Source organism: Salvelinus alpinus, chromosome 9 (assembly GCF_045679555.1).
Source record: "Salvelinus alpinus chromosome 9, SLU_Salpinus.1, whole genome shotgun sequence".
Taxonomy (NCBI): Eukaryota; Metazoa; Chordata; class Actinopteri; order Salmoniformes; family Salmonidae; genus Salvelinus; species Salvelinus alpinus.
Genome location: NC_092094.1, coordinates 69,883,675 through 69,903,851, shown reverse-complemented (window position 1 = coordinate 69,903,851; position 20,177 = coordinate 69,883,675). Strand labels below are relative to the sequence as shown.

The 20,177-nt window shown below is 43.4% G+C and overlaps 2 protein-coding genes and 1 pseudogene across 7 annotated transcripts in view; 1 reads left to right on the top strand and 2 right to left on the bottom strand.

Annotated features, from left to right (window-relative positions):
- Positions 1 to 4,377: 4,377 nt before the first annotated feature.
- LOC139530980 (doublecortin domain-containing protein 2-like) lies at positions 4,378 to 10,591 on the bottom strand (annotated as a pseudogene).
- Positions 10,592 to 10,859: 268 nt separating this feature from the next.
- Positions 10,860 to 17,427, bottom strand: iqcc (IQ motif containing C). Of its 3 annotated transcripts, none has more exons than XM_071327051.1 (5): positions 17,261 to 17,427; positions 16,343 to 16,483; positions 11,814 to 12,146; positions 11,566 to 11,690; positions 10,860 to 11,443 (listed from the first exon to the last, which is right to left on the bottom strand). In XM_071327051.1, exons 1-5 carry the CDS (start codon positions 17,294 to 17,296, stop codon positions 11,431 to 11,433), a joined length of 648 nt encoding a protein of 215 aa, XP_071183152.1. In that variant the 5' UTR covers positions 17,297 to 17,427; the 3' UTR covers positions 10,860 to 11,430. The 3 variants fall into 3 exon arrangements, with proteins under 3 accessions (XP_071183152.1, XP_071183151.1, XP_071183153.1); XM_071327050.1 differs by having other exon boundaries at positions 11,819 to 12,146; positions 17,261 to 17,399; XM_071327052.1 differs by lacking the exons at positions 16,343 to 16,483; positions 17,261 to 17,427 and adding an exon at positions 15,800 to 15,922.
- Positions 17,428 to 17,644: 217 nt separating this feature from the next.
- fancm (FA complementation group M) overlaps positions 17,645 to 20,177 on the top strand; it is a 75,006-nt gene continuing 72,473 nt past the window's right edge. For all 4 annotated transcript variants that reach the window (XM_071327044.1, XM_071327045.1, XM_071327043.1 and 1 more), the window contains exons 1-4: positions 17,645 to 18,371; positions 18,469 to 18,641; positions 19,476 to 19,553; positions 19,815 to 19,973. In XM_071327044.1, coding sequence (XP_071183145.1) covers positions 17,645 to 18,371; positions 18,469 to 18,641; positions 19,476 to 19,553; positions 19,815 to 19,973 — 1,137 coding nt within the window. The remainder of the gene's footprint in view (positions 18,372 to 18,468; positions 18,642 to 19,475; positions 19,554 to 19,814; positions 19,974 to 20,177) is intronic.

Genomic DNA, 20,177 nt, shown 5'->3' with positions numbered 1-20,177 from the left:
GATGTTGCTTCAATATATCCACATAATTTTCCATACTAAGGATGCCATCTATTTTGTGAAGTGCACCAGTCCCCCCTGCAGCAAAGCACCCCCACAACATGATGCTGCCACCCCCGTGCTTCATGGTTGGGATGGTGTTCTTCGGCTTGCAAGCCTCCCCCTTTTTCCTCCAAACATAACGATGGTCATTTGGCCAAACAGTTCTATTTTTGTTTCATCAGACAAAATCACATTTTATTTGTCACATACACATGGTTAGCAGATGTTAATGCGAGTGTAGCGAAATGCTTGTGCTTCTAGTTCCGACCATGCAGTAATAGCTAACAAGTAATCTAACCTAACAATTTCACAACAACTACCTTATACACACAAGTGTAAAGGAATGCATAAGAATATGTACATAAAAATATATGAATGAGCGATGGCCGAACGGCATAGGCAAGATGCAGTAGATGGTATAGAGTACAGTATATATATATGAGATGAGTAATGTAGGGTATGTAAACATTATATAAAGTGGCATTGTTTAAAGTGGCTAGTGATACATTTATTACATACATTTTTCCATTATATAAAGTGGCATTGTTTAAAGTGACTAGTGATACATTTATTACATCCTATTTTTAATCATTAAAGTGGCTAGAGATTTGAGTCAGTATGTTGGCAGCAGCCACTCAATGTTAGTGATGGCTGTTTAACAGTCTGATGGCCTTGAGATAGAAACTGTTTTTCAGTCTCTCGGTCCCTGCTTTGATGCACCTGTACTGACCTCGTCTTCTGGATGATAATGGGGTGAACAGGCAGTGGCTCGGGTGGTTGTTGTCCTTGATGATCTTTTTGGCCTTCCTGTGACATCGGGTGGTGTAGGTGTCCTGGAGGGCAGGTAGTTTGCCCCCGGTGATGCGTTGGCCCGACCTTACTACCCTCTGGAGAGCCTTACGGTTGGGGGCGGAGCAGTTGCCGTACCAGGCGGTGATACAGCACGACAGGATGCTCTCGATTGTGCATCTGTAAAAGTCTGAGGGTTTTAGGTGACAAGGCAAATATAATAATTGAGTGGTTGTTGGCAGTGCACATAGGCATTGTTGTTTTAAATGTTTGAGTGTTTTTGGTGACAAGCCAAATTTCTTCAGCCTCATGAGGTTGAAGAGGCGTTGCTGCGCCTTCACCATGCTGTCTGTGTGTGTGGACCATTTCAGTTTGTCCGTGATGTGTACGCCGAGGAACTTAAAACTATCCACCTTCTCCACTACTGTCCCGTCGATGTGGATAGGAGGCTGCTACCTCTGCTGTTTCCTGAAGTCCATGATCATCTCCTCTGTTTTGTTGACATTGAGTGTGAGGTTATTTTCCTGACACCACACTCCGAGGGCCCTTACCTCCTCCCTGTAGGCCGCCTCGTCGTTGTTGGTAATCAAGCCTACCACTGTAGTGTCGTCTGCAAACTTGATGATTGAGTTGGAGGCGTGCATGGCCAGGCAGTCATGGGTGAACAGGGAGTACAGGAGAGGGCTGAGAATACACCCTTGTGGGGCCCCAGTGTTGAGGATCAGCGGGGTGGAGATGTTGTTACCTACCCTCACCACCTGGGGGCGACCCGTCTGGAAGTCCAGGACCCAGTTGCACAGGACGGGGTCAAGACCCAGGGTCTCGAGCTTAATGACGAGTTTGGAGGGTACTATGGTGTCAAATGCTGAGCTGTAGTCGATGAACATCATTCTTACATAGGTATTCCTCTTGTCCAGATGGGTTAGGGCAGTGTGCAGTGTGCAGTGTGATTGCGATTGCATCGTCTGTGCACCTATTGGGGTGGTAAGCAAATTGGAGTGGGTCTAGGGTGTCAGGTAGGGTGGAGGTGATATGGTCCTTGACTAGTCTCTCAAAGGACTTCATGATGACAGAAGTGAGTGCTACGGAGCGATAGTCATTTAGCTCAGTTACCTTAGCTTTCTTGGGAACAAGAACAATGGTGGCCCTCTTGAAGCATGTGGGAACAGCAGACTGGGATAAGGATTGATTGAATATGTCCGTAAACACACCAGCCAGCTGTTCTGCGCATGTTCTGAGGAAGCGGCTGGGGATGCCGTCTGGGCCGGCAGCCTTGCGAGGGTTAACACGTTTAAACGTTTTACTCACAAAAAAAGTAGCTTTTCTTTTAAAAAAAAAAGGACATTTAAGTGACCCCAAACTTTTGAAAGGTATATGTTTGGTTAAAAAAATGTTGAAGAGAAGTCTTTCAACATCTTGTGTTCACTGTGATAAAACCTCATGTTACTCAAGGAATAAAGCGATCCCAGAAAGAAACACACCTGATCTCTGCTGTTGGAATGAGGAGGATCTCTGCCAATTAGACCCTCATCCTCCACTCTCTCTGCCACTCTCTAAAAGATAGACACAACAACACATATTCCAGTTTGCTAAACTATACACCAGACCAACAAACCTTACATACAGTTGAAGTCGGAAGTTCACATACACTTAGGTTGGAGTCATTAAAACTCGTTTTTCAACCACTCCACAAATTACTTGTTAACAAACTATAATTTTGGCAAGTCGGTTAGGACATCTACTTTGTGCCTGACAAGTCATTTTTCCAACAATTGTTTACAGACAGATTATTTCACTGTATCACAATTCCAGTGGGTCAGAAGTTTACATACACTAAATTGACTGTGCCTTTAAACAGCTTGGAAAATTCCAGAAAATGATGTCATGGCTTTAGAAGCTTCTGATAGGCTAATTGACATCATTTGAGTCAATTGGAGGTCTACCTGTGGATGTTTTTCAAACCTTCAAACTCAGTGCCTATTTGCTTGACATCATGGGAAAATCAAATGAAATCAACCAAGACCTCAGTAAAGAATTGTAGACCTCCACAAGTCTGGATCATCCTTGAGAGCAATTTCCAAACGCCTGAAGGTACCACGTTCATCTGTACAAACAATAGTACGCAAGTATAAACACCATCATACCGCTCAGGAAGGAGACGTGTTCTGTCTCCAAGAGATGAACGTACTTTGGTGCGAAAAGTGCAAATCAATGCCAGAACAACAGCAAAGGACCTTGTGAAGATGCTGGAAGAAACAGGTACAAAATGATCTATATCCACAGTAAAACGAGTCCTATAATCAACATAACCTGAAAGGCCGCTCAGCAAGGAGGAAGCCACTGCTCCAAAACCACCATAAAAAAGAGAGACTAGGGTTTGCAACTGCACATGGGGACAAAGATCATACTTTTTGGAGTAATGTCCTCTGGTCTGATGAAACAAAAATAGAGCTGTTTGGCCATAATGACCATCGTTATGTTTGGAGGAAAAAGGGGGATGCTTGCAAGCCGAAGAACACCCTATCCCAACCGTGAAGCACGGGGGTGGCAACATGTTGTGGGGGTGCTTTGCTGAAAGAGGGACTGGTGCACTTCATAAAATAGATGGCATCAGAGGATGGAACATTATGTGGATACATTAAAGCAACATCAAGACATCTGTCAGGAAGTTCAGAAAACCAGTCAGTATCTGGTGTGACCACCATTTGCCTTATGCAGTGTGACACATCTCCTTCACATAGTTGATCAGGCTGTTGATTGTGGCCTGTGGAATGTTCTCCAACTCCAATTCAATGGTTTTACAAAGTTGCTGGATATTTGCAGAAACTGGAACACGCTGTTGTACATGTCGATCCATAGCATCCCAAACATGCTCAATGGGTGACACTTCTGGTGAGTATGCAGGCCATGGAAGAACAGACATTTTCAGCTTCCAGGAATTGTGTACAGATCTTTGCGACATGGGGCCGTGCATTATCATGCTGAAACACGTGGTGATGGTGGCGGATGAATGACACGACAATGGGTCTCAGGATCTCGTCACAGTATCTCTGTGCATTCAAATTGCCATCGATAAAATGCAATAGTGTTCGTTGTCCATAGCTTATGCCTGCCCATGCTATAACCCCACCGCCACCATGGGGCACTTTGTTCACAATGTTGACATTAGCAAACCGCTCGCCCAAAATATGCCCTACACGTGTTTTGCGGTTGTGAGGCTGGTAGGACGTACTTCCAAATTCTCTAAAACGATGTTGGAGGCGGCTTATGATAGAGAAACAAACATTAATTTCTTAGGCAACAGCTCTGGTGGACATTCCTGCAGTCAGCATGCGAAGTGCACACTCCCTCAAAACTTGAGACATCTATGGCATTGTGTTGTGTGACAAAACTGCACATTTTAGAGTGGCCTTTTATTGTCCCAAGCACAGTTGAATCAGCTTTTTGATATGCCACACTTGTCAGGTGGATGGATTATCTTGGCAAAGGACAAATGCTCACTAACAGGGATATGAACAAATTTGTGCACAGAATGTTAGACAAAGAAGCTTATTGTGAGCTTATCTTTTATTTCAGCTCATGAAACATGGGACCAACACTTTACATGTTGCATTTATATATTTTATCAGTATAATATACCTCATACATCATTTCAAGGAGAGAAGTGAAAGATGGTCCAATTACACTGCTTAAGGGAAGAAATAACAGTTCAAACTTAATCCCCAGAGGGAAATTTGGTTGCAGGCAGGGATAACATGTAAAAAAAAAACACATAGTACATAGATTTCTTTCTTCTTCAGGCAATAGAATGCATGCGAAAATCAGATACTGCACCATTTAATTCCCTATCCCTACTTGGGCCAAGTGTTTAACATGTTTTAGCCGGTGGGTACAAAGGAGTGCTTGTATCAGTTGCTTTTTAGTCTGGTTTGCATCTGGAACCTGAGGGTAGAAGTTGGAACGCCGAGTGGAGCGGGTGGTTGCTGTCCTGGAACAGAGGACTTTGGGTAAGGAGGACAATAGAGTGGAGGAGAGAAAAGAGGTATACCTGGTCAACAGGGAGATCTACTGCTGTGTTCTCATCTTCCAGCACCTCCTCGGCCCCCTGCACCTCCTCTCTCCTCCTTCGTACACATCCTTTGAACACACTAGCCTGGGCTGCATTGCACACACACAGAGACATGAACGATCAATCATCGTAAGTGTGTACAGACACAATCATGAATACAATACTTTACACTATGCCAGGAGTCTCAAACATGCGGCCCAGGGGCCACATCATGCCCACAAGTTGCTTTCTTGTGGTTCCACTTCTGATATCTAATTCCTATTCAAATCAGGCCCTCTGTGAGAACAGAAAGACTGACAGCAAGACAGCAAGACTAATTTGAGTTTGTGTGTGTGCTCTTACCTGGTCCACTCTTTGGCAGAGGCCTAGGTTGGGCTCTGTTCCTCACTGGTCTGGCGTAGAAGATAGCGCTCACCTCCTTCTTTGGTCTCCTTTGGATGGCTGGGAGTGTCATCTTCCCTACTTCGTCCCCCGTTGACTTCACCCTCCGTCCCTCCGTCCGTCCAACTGGAACCACAACATCAGAGCCGTGTTCATTAGACACCAAATGGAAGAAAACAGACAAACAGGGCGGGGCTACCTGGACTTATAAGAAAAGCAAATTTTTGCTACATTTTTGCTACAGTGTTTCGACTGTACCTCTGGAGAGTCCAGGAGAGCAGAGTCCCTGTATCTGTCCTCAGGGCCCCTGGCTGCCTTCCTGCCCTGAGCAAGACAAAGGGAGACCGTGTGTACCTTTATTACCACGCTCAATTGTCCTACAGACAAAATAAATATAAAATATGAATCAGTAGATGATAAGCACAAAGTAGCTTACCTCATATCTCTTTGACAGCCTTCTAATTCCAGGGTAAATTCTGGAAAATAATGGAAAATTGAAATTCATATAATATAGAATTCAATATTTTATTTAGAATAAAATACACACACTAGTCTTTAGTCTTGTCTGTCTGAAAGCTGTTCTATTGTCAGCTTCTCTCAAATTTCTGTACGATAATAATTCCATCGATACCCCTCCGTGGCTTTAGGAACCGACAACTCCACATAGGGAAGCTTCTTGAACCTCTCTGCTCCCACTGCCACGTAGTACTGGCCACACTCCAGCTCATCTGCACTGGACACGGTCACACCCTCTAGAGTGCACAGCCTAAGACGTAGCAGGGTCAACGGTCAGGGGGTCACTAATGGGGTCAGAGAGCCTCTAGCCTGAGATTTGGTTGGCGGCAACAACAAAAAATCTGGCCCCCCCCTTGACGACGGAGAGAAAAATGAAAGATTGTAAACTTAATTTCCTGCAATTCTACCCATTTTGCCATGGGGAGTAGAGAAATGTTGCAGTAACACATTTCATGCATTTCTACTCATTTTGCCATGGGGCAGAGAGACATTTTTTTATGTTTTACTTAGCCGACATTGCTAATTGTTAGCTGACATAGCTAATTAACTGACGGTCATTGACTGACATAACAAAAGAAAACCTGCTGAAGCAGAACCAAGTTCTGAAATTCCACCTTGTGTATTCTACTATTCTAACTCTTAACAGTAAGTTGAGACCCTGACTGAGTTCCTATTTTTTTTATATGTTTTGGGGTCGTGGGCCCTCTGGCGACCTCTTATGTCGCTTATGTCTGGAGCCTGCCCTGGAGAGACTGTCATCTGTGTACCATTAGGTCATTAGACTGCCATTACCTGTAATAGGTCAAACATGCTGTGAGGGTGTGACAGCTGTGTTGTCCTATGTGATCAGTCTCAGTGTGTTTCTATGCGTGCCTGTATGAGTATGTGTGGTGTGTGTGTGCGTTTGTGTCTGACCATTCATAATCTCAAATAGCACACACATTGCATATAGAAACATACAACTTATTTGTGTGCGTTCCTCTACAGTGTTTTCCACAATGGAGATCTCCTCTGCTTCCCATTCCGGTTCATCATTCCCAGGACCTGGCAGCGAGACCTGGATCAGATCCTCGGTCTAATCACAGAGAAGGCCAATTTACAGACTGGAGCCGTGCGCAGTGAGCCGGTTAATAGGGAAACTCACTTTACGATACAGGGTAGAGGAATATACTTTCTCCATTTTGCTGACACATTCGGTCTGTGGAGTAATATTGCCTTGGACAAAAAGATAACAGAATACTTTCCAAATAAACTACAGCATTGTAGTTCTAGATAGATTTGTGAGTCAGAAAAAAAGACAAGGCAGAAATACAACCTCCTCTGAGCAGTGAATGCCAAATAATACAATTTGATAAACAATCATTAATATAGCAACTATCCCATTTGATATGATTTGACACCAGGTGGTTAAGAGCGTTAGGCCAGTAATTGAAAGGTCGCTGGTTCAAATCTCGAGACGACATGGTGAAAAATCAGTCTGTGCCTTTTGAGCAAGGCACTTAACTCTAATTGGTTGTGTAAGTTGCTCTGGACCAGAGCGTGTGCTAAATGACTCAAATGTCAAATACCAATTGTATTAATTACAGAACAGAACATTCACCCACAGACATTGCACAATAAGCGGTTATCACTTATGGCCACGCACCTTTCAGTCAGAGGGCAGTGTCCATGGCAACACATATCATCATCCTGGCCAATAACACATCTACATAGACAGATTGAGTGCCCCACTTGAATGAATAACTAAACAATATAGCCACTCCGTCCACAAAACGGCCACTGACCTTACTATTAGGTCCAGAGGCTGTTGAGGCAAGCCCTGTTAATATCACTCATTGTTTCTGACCACATAATATTACAATAAATCAATACTTCAAACTAAACCTTAAGAACCTTGGCGTGATCCTGGACAACACCCTGTCGTTCTCAACTAACATCAAGGCGGTGACCCGTTCCTGTAGGTTCATGCTCTACAACATTCGCAGAGTACGACCCTGCCTCACGCAGGAAGCGGCGCAGGTCCTAATCCAGGCACTTGTCATCTCCCGTCTGGATTACTGCAACTCGCTGTTGGCTGGGCTCCCTGCCTGTGCCATTAAACCCCTACAACTCATCCAGAACGCCGCAGCCTGTCTGGTGTTCAACTTTCCCAAGTTCTCTCACGTCACCCCGCTCTTCCGCTCTCTCCACTGGCTTCCAGTTGAAGCTCGCATCCGCTACAAGACCATGGTGCTTGCCTACGGAGCTGTGAGGGGAACGGCACCTCCGTACCTTCAGGCTCTGATCAGGCCCTACACCCAAACAAGGGCACTGCGTTCATCCACCTCTGGCCTGCTCGCCTCCCTACCTCTGAGGAAGTACAGTTCCCGCTCAGCCCAGTCAAAACTGTTCGCTGCTCTGGCACCCCAATGGTGGAACAAACTCCCTCACGACGCCAGGTCAGTGGAGTCAATCACCACCTTCCGGAGACACCTGAAACCCCACCTCTTTAAGGAATACCTAGGATAGGATAAAGTAATCCTTCTAACCCCCCCCCCCCCCCCTTAAAAGAGTTAGATGCACTATTGTAAAGTGGTTGTTCCACTGGATATCATAAGGTGAATGCACCAATTTGTAAGTCGCTCTGGATAAGAGCGTCTGCTAAATGACTTAAATGTAAATGTAAATGTAAACCAAGCCATAGACAGATAATGTTTCTACAGTGTTTCCACTTTGATGTGGTACTATGCAACGTTGTTGTATTTAAACCGAGCGGTAGGCATGGGGGCTGCCAGTGAGGGGCTGCGTACAGATGTAGGATCTTAATTTGATAACTCTTTTGTTGCAGCACAGCAGGAAATGCAAACTTGTTTTAAAAAGTTTGTAATTTCCACTTTGAAAATTCAGACTTGATTTGCCCTACTGAAATATGTATTAACCCCAATAAAAATGGCCATGAATTATAATCCACATGCTAATTGACATTTCCTGTTGCTGCAGGATTATTTACCTGCTGTGGCAAACTGGCTCAAACTAAGATCCTACATCTGTAGGCTGTGTATCAGGCCTTCCCAGGCATGTTCAGAGCGCTGATAACACAGTGGCAAAACAACATCTGTGCCAACCCAAGTGTCACACAATTGCCTTTCTACTGTTTCATATTAACTCAGTGGTGTAGAGAAAGAATGCTGACGGGCAAGTTATGGTGGCCTTTCTGGTCCCAGTCAGATAATGGAGATTTATATTATTTTTAGGAGTACGATATTGCTCCAAAGCAGTACACACACTCCACAGCTGAAAATTAAATACATTCATATCTTGCTATCCAACCAATTGGACTGAATAAAAAGCAAGCACTTTCCAACATATAACCCTAACCCTAACCCTATTGAGATGCTGCGCTTGAAATGGCCTTGTATGACAAGCATCCGTGACACGTCCGAGAGTCCTTTGCATAATATTACCTCACCAAGACAAGATCTATCCTCCTTTGATATATGAATGTATCTGATGATAGAGAGAGAGAGCTATTGAAATGGGCCAACAATTACCTAAGACACTGGGTGACAGCTTGAATACAGCACAGAACATTGATGTTTTGATGTTATTATGGTGCTTATTTTCATATTTGTCTTGGTACCGGTTCTGATCCACCTGATTTGAGTGGGTGTGCTAGTGTGACCATCCACCTCGGAGCTTTCCAGTGGCGAGTCCGAGATGGTTTAGGCATGGACTAACGAGTAATGAACCCGGCAGAGAGCCGCCACACACAGAAAACCATACTGAACCTTACCTGAGCTCCTTCTCTGGGTACAGGCTGCGTCTTCAACCCTGTGGTCAAATAACTGTATGGAGGGTTCACACGTCATCACCAACGTCAATGAGACATAGAACGCTTGACCCATGTCTGTATAAAATATTTGCATAATAGTTTACTAGCTTCATGTGTATTAGGCACACAATGCATACATCTCATAGGAAACGTTCATTTGGACAAAATAATGTAACCTACTGGAGCTAGACATTTACACACGTCATGGTAGACATACATGGTAGACATGAATAAATGGACCGATGCCATTGAACATACAGGGGTAGAATTAAGACAATTTCTAGAGAATTCTGCCTGGTAGACTACTACTCACTCCAGCTTCTTGAACCTCTCAAAGACTGCAGCTACGTACTTGGCCCCGGTCTGGAGGTCATGCAGCTCCCTGACCCTGACGGGGGTGTACAGGGTCCTCACGGCTAGTGGAGCCTGGATGCAGTGGGTCACGTCATTGAGAAATGCCTCCATGGTGGCCACCTGTCGATGGTTGACCACGAACCTCCTGCCAGAGTAGGAGTCACCGTTCATGTAGACCATCACGCTCTTGACCGGAGGCAGGAGAGTTGCTGACCCACTAGAAGCCATTTCACCAGATGCTGTCTTTGTCCCCATCTGCTCGGGGTCTAACACACCACCTCTCATACACTCAAACCTTAGAAGGCTAGAAGAGTGTCGAAATGTTTGAATTAGAAGGTGAGACCCCCTTCTGTTGTTGTGTTCTGTGTGGTGGTCTCTCACAGCTCTGGACTTTCCCACTGCTCTCTCTCTCTCACACACACACACACATCTCTGGCGGCTGTGAGTATTTCCTGGTTGCCATGGCAGCAGGGCCAGCAATGACTGGCTTTGTGGGCAAAACCATCAGCAGCAACGAACGACAAGAGGGAGAGTGCAGGAGCAATAGTCAGAGAGCAAGGGGACAGTGTTGTAAGCTGAATAAATAAGAAACCATAAACCTATGCATCATCTTAAAAAAAACACACCAAAAATAAACACATACAAAACCTGTGGAAATTGACATGGTCAAATTCACAAGTGAAGCCTAATGCTAGTTCTGTAGTATGTACAACGGAAACAGTACTTAAAGCTCAGGGATAACCCCCTCTACAATAGGTTAGGCTCTGGGAGTTGACTTGAGGTAGTTGGAATACCTTTTCCATTCATCCATTTCAAACATTCTCCCTTGCTTGACCTTGTATGGGCTGTCAAGAAATCAGCTTTGGTGTTGTCGATATCCCCACAAACAAGGACAGTATGTTGAATTGTATAACTGCACTTTAATGATTGTATTGAGTATGTGGTCTCAATGGGAAATACGAGCTTGCGTGGCTCACCTGAGATAAACTAAAGGCAGCAGGAATTCCCTTGAATCTCTCCCATATCTTATTTGAAAACAACGGAGATCACCATAGTTATATGGAACGATGAAGACAATAGCAGTGACGTGAAGCGACATCACATATAGCACTGACAGCAACAACATAAGTATTATTGTTAAAAAACATAGCTAGAATATATTATTTGACCACGTCATCAATGGATAGTTACAAACATAAACAATATTCATAATATGTTTCCCCCAAACATTCACTCTGTGTCACTCATACACATCTTGAATAAATACCCCCCCAAAAAATTATACATTTAATTATACCCCTCCCACTGTGGGATAGCTAGATTAATTTATTTGGTATATGATTATTTATGTATCGTTAACATCATTTCATTTATCAACATGGGGAAAGATTCAGTCCTTCAGATCATTGTCCAGTTTAGAGAAACAGCCTCTTCTTGGTCCTCTGCCATTAGGAAATATTCAGTCTCTCTTTCAGTGACAGGTACTGAGAGAGAAGAGAAAGATAATGCAATTGTTAACCTTGCATTGAATATTGGTCTTATTCTTCAACACAATCAATGAAAACAATGCGACAAATGACATAAAATTTGAGAAAACGGCTTTCACTTTTTTACGGCTGGCAATAGCTTGTTGAAGCCATAGCATCTCCATGGCCAGATTGTTCCTGTGTAGCTGCAAGGCTTCGGGGGTATGGGGCTCGTCCTGGGCCAGACTACGCCACCGCTGGGAACCTGGGAAAAGGCAGACACATTCAGAGCAAGTCATTAACTTACATGCCCTAAAAACAATGAGTATAAAGTCTCTAAAAACAAGCATATTTGGATTCACACACACTAAACTTTTATTTGACCCACCTTACCTTTCTGAAAACAACCATAGCTCACATCTCGACCCAGACTGCTCCAGACAGTGGTCGTATCCCCTGTGCTCTCCAGCATGCCTCCTCCATCCAACTGCTCCTGACTGCTCTCAGTCTCCCCCTCACCCCCAGGTGGACAAGAAGAAGGACTGGGTGAGCCCCTGGAGATGGATGCCTGTCCATGGCTGTAGGGGTCATCTCTCTCCGGTTCTAGCCTATCGGACATAAGCTGTGCCCCTTCTCTCTCCCCTGGCTGCTCCAGAGGATGGCTTCCCCTGTCTGGTGCTTCTTCCGCATGTTTTTTGGTGAAGATACCAGATGGGCCATCCTGTATGGTAGAGTACAATAACATTTGTTAGATACACAAACTGTGCAGAAATTGACAGGCAGAACTTACGGTCTTCGACAGAATGGCAAACTCATCAAGGATCTCAACCACCCTAGCCACGGTTTGTTCACCACGCTACCAGAAGGTGGAGACAGTACAGGTGCATCAAAGCTGGGGTCGAGAGGTTGAAAAACAGCTTCTACTTCCAGGCCATCAGACTGTTAAATAGTCACCACTAGCCGGCCTCCACCTAGTACCCGGCCCTGAACTTTAGTACCATCCGGTACTCAGCCCTGCACCTTAGAGACTGCTGCCCTATGTACATAGTCATTGAACACAGGCCACTTTAATCGTGTTTATATATTGTTTTACCCACTTCACATGTATATACACTGTATTCTAGTGAAGGCTCAACCTATATAACTACTGCTGTACACACCTTTTCTATTCATATACTGTCACTCCATAATGTCTATACACACACACACCATCATATACACTACATTTACATTTTACATTTACATTTTAGTCATTTAGCAGACGCTCTTATCCAGAGCGACTTACAGTAGAGTGCATACATTTTATTACATTTTTACATACTGAGACAAGGATATCCCTACCGGCCAAGAGCAGACGCTCTTATCCAGAGCGACTTACAGTAGAGTGCATAAATTTTTATAACATTTATTTTTTATTTTTTTTATACATACTGAGACAAGGATATCCCTACCGGCCAAACCCTCCCTAACCCGGACGACGCTATGCCAATTGTGCGTCGCCCCACGGATCTCCCGGCTGCGACAGAGCCTGGGCGCGAACCCAGAGACTCTGGTGGCGCAGCTAGCACTGCGATGCAGTGCCCTAGACCACTGCGCCACCCGGGAGATTGACACTACCGGTCAAAAGTTTTAGAACACCTACTCATTCAAGGGTTTATCTTTAATTTTACTATTTTCTACATTGTAGAATAATAGTGAAGACATCAAACCTATGAAATAACACATATGGAATCATGTAGTAACCAAAACAGTGTTGAACAAATCAAAATATATTTTATATTTGATTCTTCAAATCGCCACCCTTTGCCTTGTTAGGTTCTGAGAATATGATATATACTTAGTCATGTCACTGAGGGAGAGAGGGTAATTTATAACGTTTACATTATATCAGGGATCCTATTGAAATATTTAGTGCTTAGGGCTTCACCAGAAGATAATGGTAATCTGCAGGAGGAAGGTACAGTTGAAGTCGGAAGTTTACAGACACTTAGGTTGGAGTCATTAAAACTCGTTTTTCAACCACTCCACACATTTCTTGTCAACAAACTATAGTTTTGGCAAGTTAGGACATCTAAAACGAGTCCTATAATCAACATAACCTGAAAGGCCGCTCAGCAAGGAGGAAGCCACTGCTTCAAAACCACCATAAAAAAGCCAGACTACGGTTTGCAACTGCACATGGGGACAAAGATCGTACTTTTTGGAGAAATGTCCTCTGGTCTGATGAAACAAAAATAGAACTGTTTGGTCATAATGACCATCGTTATGTTTGGAGGAAAAAGGGGGAAGCTTGCAAGCCAAAGAACACCATCCCAACCGTGAAGCACGGGGGTGGCAGCATCATGTTGTGGGGGTGCTTTGCTGCAGGAGGGACTGGTGCACCTCACAAAATAGATGGCATCATGAGGGAGGAAAATGATGGATATATTGAAGCAACATCAAGACATCAGTCAAGAAGTTAAAGCTTGGTCGCAAATGGGTCTTCCGAATGGACAATGACCCTAAGCATACATCCAAAGTTGTGGCAAATGGCTTAAGGACAACAAAGTCAAGGTATTGGAGTGGCCATCGCAAAGTCTTGACCTCAATCCTATAGACAATTTGTCGGCAGAACTGAAAAAGCGTGTGCGGGCAAGGAGGCCTGTAAACCTGACTGTTACACCAGCTCTGTCAGGAGGAATGGGCCAAAATTCATCCAACTTATTGTGGCAAGCTTGTGGAAGGCTACCTGAAACATTTGACCCAAGTTAAACAATTTAAAGGCAATGCTACCAAATACTAATTGAGTGTATGTAAACTTCTGACCCACTGGGAATGTGATGAAAGAAATAAAAGCTGAAATAAATCATTCTCTCTACTATTATTCTGACATTTCACATTCTTAAAATAAAGTGGTGATCCTAACTGACCTAAGACAGGCAATTTTTACTCGGATTAAATGTCAGGAATTGTGAAAAACTGAGTTTAAATGTATTTAGTTTAGGTGTATGTAAACTTCCAACTTAATTTCCAAGTTTAAATAAGTTGAACAGCTATTGTTCAAGAGGGGGGACTGTTGGGTTCTGAGAATATGTAATATACTTATTCATGTCACTGAGGGAGAGAGGGTAATGTATAACATTTACATTATATCAGGGATCCTATTTAAATTAATTTGTGTAATTTCTTTTGTTCTTAATGCATTTGAGCCAATCAGTTGTGTTGTGATAAGGTGGTGGTGGTGGGGGGTGTATACAGACGATAGCCCTATTTTGTAAAAGACCAAGTCCATATTATGGCAAGAACAACTCAAATAAGCAAAGAGAAACAACAGTCCATCATTACTTTAAGACATGAAGGTCAGTCAATCAGGAACATTTCAAGAACTTTGAAAGTGCAGTCCATCAAGCGCTCATCTTTGGTCTGATGAGTCAAATTTGAGATGTTTGGTTCCAACCACCGTACCTTTGAGACAGAGTAGGTGACCGGATGATCTCAGCATGTGGTTCCCACCGTGAAGCATGATGGAGGAGGTGTGGTGGTGCTTTGCTGGTGACACTCTCTGTGATTTATTTAGAATTCAAGGCTCACTTAACTAGCATGGCTACCACAGCATTCTGCAGCGATACGCCATCCCATCTGGTTTGAGCTAAGTGGGACTATCCTTTGTTTTTCAACAGGACAATGACCCAACACACCTCCAGGCTGTGTAAGGGCTATTTTACCAAGAAGAAGAGTGATGGAGTGCTACATCAGATGACCTGGCCTCCACAATCACCAACCTCAACCCAATTGAAATAGTTTGGGATGAGTAGGACCGCAGAGTGAAGGAAAAGCAGCTAACAAGTGATGAGCATATGTGGGAACTCCTTCAAGACGGTTAGAAAAGCATTCCTCATGAAACTGGTTGAGTTAATTCCAAGAGTGTGCAAAGCTGTCATCAAGGCAAAGGGTGGCTACTTTGAAGAATCTCAAATACACTTTTTTTGTTTACTACATGATTCCATATGTGTCAAAGTTGTCAAAGTTTTGATATATTCCCTATTATTCTACAATGTAGAAAATAGTAATAATAAAGAAAAACCCTTGAATGAGTAGGCGTTCTAAAACTTTTGACCGGTAGTGTATTTATATTCCAGACTGACATTGCTCATTCTAATATTTCTATGTTGCTTTTGTTTGTTTGTTTGTTTGTGTATTGTTAGTCATTACTGCACTGTTGAAGATACAGTGCATTCGGAAGGTATTCAGACCCCTTGACTTTTTCCACATTTTGTTACGTTACAGCCTTATTCTAGAATGGATTATATAAAAAGACAAAATCTCATCAATCTACACACAATAACAAAGCATAATCAGGTTTAGACAAATATTACAAATAAAACACTGAAATACCTTATTTACATAAGTATTCTGACCCTTTGCTATGAGACCCAAACGGTGCATTCTGTTTCCATTGATCATCCTTGAGATGTTTCTACAACTTGACTGGAGTCCACCTGTGGTCAATTCAATTGATTGGACATGATTTGGAAAGTCACACACCTGTCTATAGAAGGTCCCACAGTTGACAGTGCATGTCAGAGCAAAAACCAAGCCATGAGGTTTAAGGAATTGTCAGTAGAGCGCCGAGACAGGGTTGTGTCGAGGCACAGATCTGGGGAAGGGTACCAAAAAATTTATGCAGCATTGAAGGTACCCAAGAACATAGTGGCCTCCATCATTCTTAAATGGGATAAGTTTGGAACTACCAAGACTCTTCCTAGAGCTGGCCACCCAGCCAAACTGAGCAAACTAACTAAATGTGGAAAAAGTAAAGGGGCCTGAATACTTTCCAAATGCACTGTAAGCGTTTCGCTACACCCGCGATAACATCTGCAAAATGTGTGTACACATCCAATAACATTTTGATTTGATTTGAAACCCTAAAATGCTTACGTCTTTGAAGTGAGGAATGGCAATAATGTTCCCCTTCCAATCTAAATGGTTCACTCCTCCATCGATATCTCTCACAATGTCCTCAAACTCTGAACGTGCGCAGTTGATCTCCTTTCTCATCAGATATCCACGAGCGTGTGCCTGTGGGAAAGGGATGAGGTGACCACTGTGTTAAGTGTTAGCTACAAAACCTGGTGAGGTTAAACTTGTTAGCTAGTAGTAGTGTAGCAATTGACAACTAGAGCTAGGTTTGAACTAACAACCATTCAGTAACAGGGAGAGCACATTACCACCTCTGCCATTAAGGTCCCTCCAGACCTATTGGCAGGGGCTGTTGTATACAGAATGGCATTGGCCACATTATTCCACCTCTCCGGAGAAGCCTCTATTCCCAATGAAACACTTCCATCAAATGAAGGAGGCTTTTGGGATAATCGACCTACCGTTAGAGCAAGGGTACAGCTAGGGCATGAACAAACAATTGGCTACTGTACTGTATGTTACAGAGCATGTTGTAGTACACTTTCCTACTGTGCCATAAAGGTCCAGACCGTTTGGCAGAGTACATTCAAATACAGGGAATCTACACTATCATAAAAAGCTAGCTACATACATTTAGTGAATACAACCCTGTTCAACAGAGACTGTAGTTAGCTACAATACTGTATTTAGCTAGCAGCTAGAACGCATCGTTTAACGTTACGTTGTTAACGTTAGCTAGTAACTTAAGCCTCCCACCCACACTCATTCCCCACTGCCAGCCAACACTAGCTAAAGTTAGCTTTGAAGCTGCTTTCAAGCAACATGCACGCAGCTATAGTAGCAAGACAACACGGGTAAGCAAACGAGCATTCTTTGTTTGGAGACGGCAGCTAGTTAGTTAGCTAGTTAGTTAGTTAGTTAGTTAGTTGCTTTTACCTGAAAAAGTATGAAAATCCACTCGCTTCCCTCCATTGCTATGGTAACGAGGCAAAGTTCGCGGGAAATAAACCGATTTTTGTTCCTTTTCCGGTGTCACAATCACGTCAAGTGAAAATGAAAAGTCCCTTCGTGAAATGTGTAATTTAAAATATATATCAACATCTCCTTATAAGTTGGAAACACGTCTATATTTCTAATATATTCAAAGCTATTATTAGTCATTTCTGCGTTATATCGTTATTGGTGTTTATTTTGAAAAATATGTGAGCAACCCCGGAAGTACTTATTTTTGCAAACTTCGTAACGCTACCGCTGTCCAAAAATATTTGGCTGTCGGGTCGCCGCATGGCTTCTTGCTAAAAATCAACGCCACACGCGAAAATGAGTGGTGTGAACCAAATGACTTTGTTCCAGACGTGGGGAGCAACTGTTCCGCAAAAGATTAGTCAAACGAATAATGTAAAGAAGTCTTCCGGGCGACGAAAAACAACCCAAAACAGCAGGGGCAGCACAGCAGCCTCAGTCAAGATTCAGAAGAGGGCGACTGGTATAACTTTGCCGCCCCCGGCGCCCCGTAACACGCTATGGGGTGAATTTGATCAAGGGTCCACAGCTGACAACGAGGTGAGAGATGTCGAGGAGGTTGCTGCTGCTGATGAAGATGATGATGATTTAATGGTAGTTGCTGTTTATGAGGCAGAAAAGTCTTTGCAAATTGATGGAAACGTTGGACAACATAGTGAACACACAACAAATGTTGAGAGCACTTGTCTCACACAGATAAGCTCAAGTGGATCAACATATTACAAAGACTTCCCTGGCCTTGACAGCTCCTCTGCAAAGGTATGGATCTACCCCACCAACTATCCCATAAGGGACTACCAACTAAAGATATCGGAGGCAGCTTTATTTCAGAATACGCTGGTATGCCTCCCCACTGGCCTGGGCAAGACTTTTATTGCTGCTGTGGTAATGTACAACTTTTATCGATGGTATCCATCTGGAAAGATCGTTTTCATGGCACCAACAAAACCGCTGGTGGCACAACAAATAGAAGCGTGCTACAAAGTGATGGGTATTCCACAGACACACATGGCAGAGTTGACGGGTAAGTTGCCACACATGTATCTTAAACGCGTTTAAACAGGGCCATGGCAAGGCTATAAAACGTCTCTTGTCTGACATTTCCATTCCTTTTCCACCAGGGAGCACGCAGGCTCAGCAGAGGCAGGAACTGTGGAGGTCCAGGCGCATCTTCTTCCTCACTCCCCAGGTGTTGGTGAACGACCTGTCTCGAGCTACCTGCCCCGCGCTGCACGTCAAGTGTGTGGTGATTGACGAGGCTCACAAGGCACTGGGGAATCATGCCTATTGCCAGGTATCTAACACTTAAAACCATACCTGAGAATGTTTCTGCTTTAACTAAGGACGTTTGTGTTGAACTTTCCATTTATGTCAATGACCATTACAGACCAGAGGTAAGCTATTTCACCACTGTTCTATAACGGATACTGGCTCCAGTTACCACCAGAGGAATTGATTGATTGATAGAATTTATTAGATGATTAAAAGTAATAGGCTTGTCCAGCCGGTGACAAAATGACATGCATACAAGAAAACACAATAAAGCCCAGATGCTTATTTTCATTGCTGTCCCCAAAATCAAATCAAATCCTATGTTATTGGTCACATACACATGTTTATCAGATGTTATTGCTGGTGTAGCGAAATGCTTGTGTTTCTAGCTCTGACAGTGCAGTAATATCTAACAAATAATATCTTAACAATTTCACAACATATACCCAATACACACAAATCTAAGTAAAGGAATAGAATTATGAGTATTTAAATATATGGGCGAGCAATGTCAGTGGCATAGACTAAGATACAGTAGAATAGAATACAGTATATACATATGAGAGGGGTAATGCAAAATATGTAAACATTATTAAAGTGACTAGTGTTCCATTTATTAAAGTGGCCAGTGATTTCAAGTCTATGTATATAGGGCAGCGGCCTCTAATGTGCTAGTGATGGCAGCAATAATTATCAACAGCAGACGTGCCCGTTTGAGAGACCTTGTGAGAAAAATACCCCCAATCAAACCGCCATGTTATTTCTCAGATATTGTTTTTGTGACACCTTAAAGCTATTCTCTAATGACTGTTAAATTGCAGGAATAATGGCATGTTATCACTGCTTCTCTCTTCAGGTGGTGAGACAGTTGGGGAGCCAGACTCAACAGTTTCGCATCCTGGCACTCAGCGCCACGCCAGGTGGAGACACAAATGTGAGCAGCACAGCCTCTTCCACAACACTCTGAGGATGTTTACCACTATTATTTTGACCTTATGATGCTTGCAAAAGGGTATTAAATGGACTAACATGACATTATGCACTGACATTATGTAATGATGTACCACTTCAACCATTTACAAGAGAACAGAAATTATATTCCACCTCAATAGTATTCACGTTATGTAGGATTATCACCCAAATGACCTACTTCCTAGTAATCTATCAACTCATTTGGGACTGTTTTCCTCTGCAGTCAGTGCAGCAAGTCATATCCAACCTGCTGATCTCCCACATTGAGCTGCGGTCTGAAGAGAGCCCTGACATCCAGGCCCACTCCCACCAGCGCAGCCTGGAGAAGGTGGTGGTTCCCTTGGGGGAGTCGCTGGCCGGGCACCAGGCCCTCTACCTACAGGTAGGCACCATAGATCCTCTCATATCAGACTTGGCGGCACAGATTGTTTTCCTGGAAATGTGATGTAGCTTATGTCAACTAGAAAGGTAAACAGTGTTCCTATCTGTATGACAGCTGTAGAGCCTTCCAAAACACAATAATAACGTCTATGTTTTGTTAGCTTTTTGAACTTTGTGGTGAAGGAGTGGCTTCTGAGGCTGGTTC

Coding starts and splice junctions, on each gene's coding strand:
- iqcc (XM_071327050.1), bottom strand. CDS start 17,296: ATGGAGGGAAGCGAGTGGATTTTCATACTTTTTCAG. Junction 16,484..17,260: donor GGATTTTCATACTTTTTCAG/GTAAAAGCAACT, acceptor CCTTTCCCACAG/GCACACGCTCGTGGATATCT. Junction 12,147..16,342: donor CCATTCCTCACTTCAAAGAC/GTAAGCATTTTA, acceptor TCTACCATACAG/GATGGCCCATCTGGTATCTT.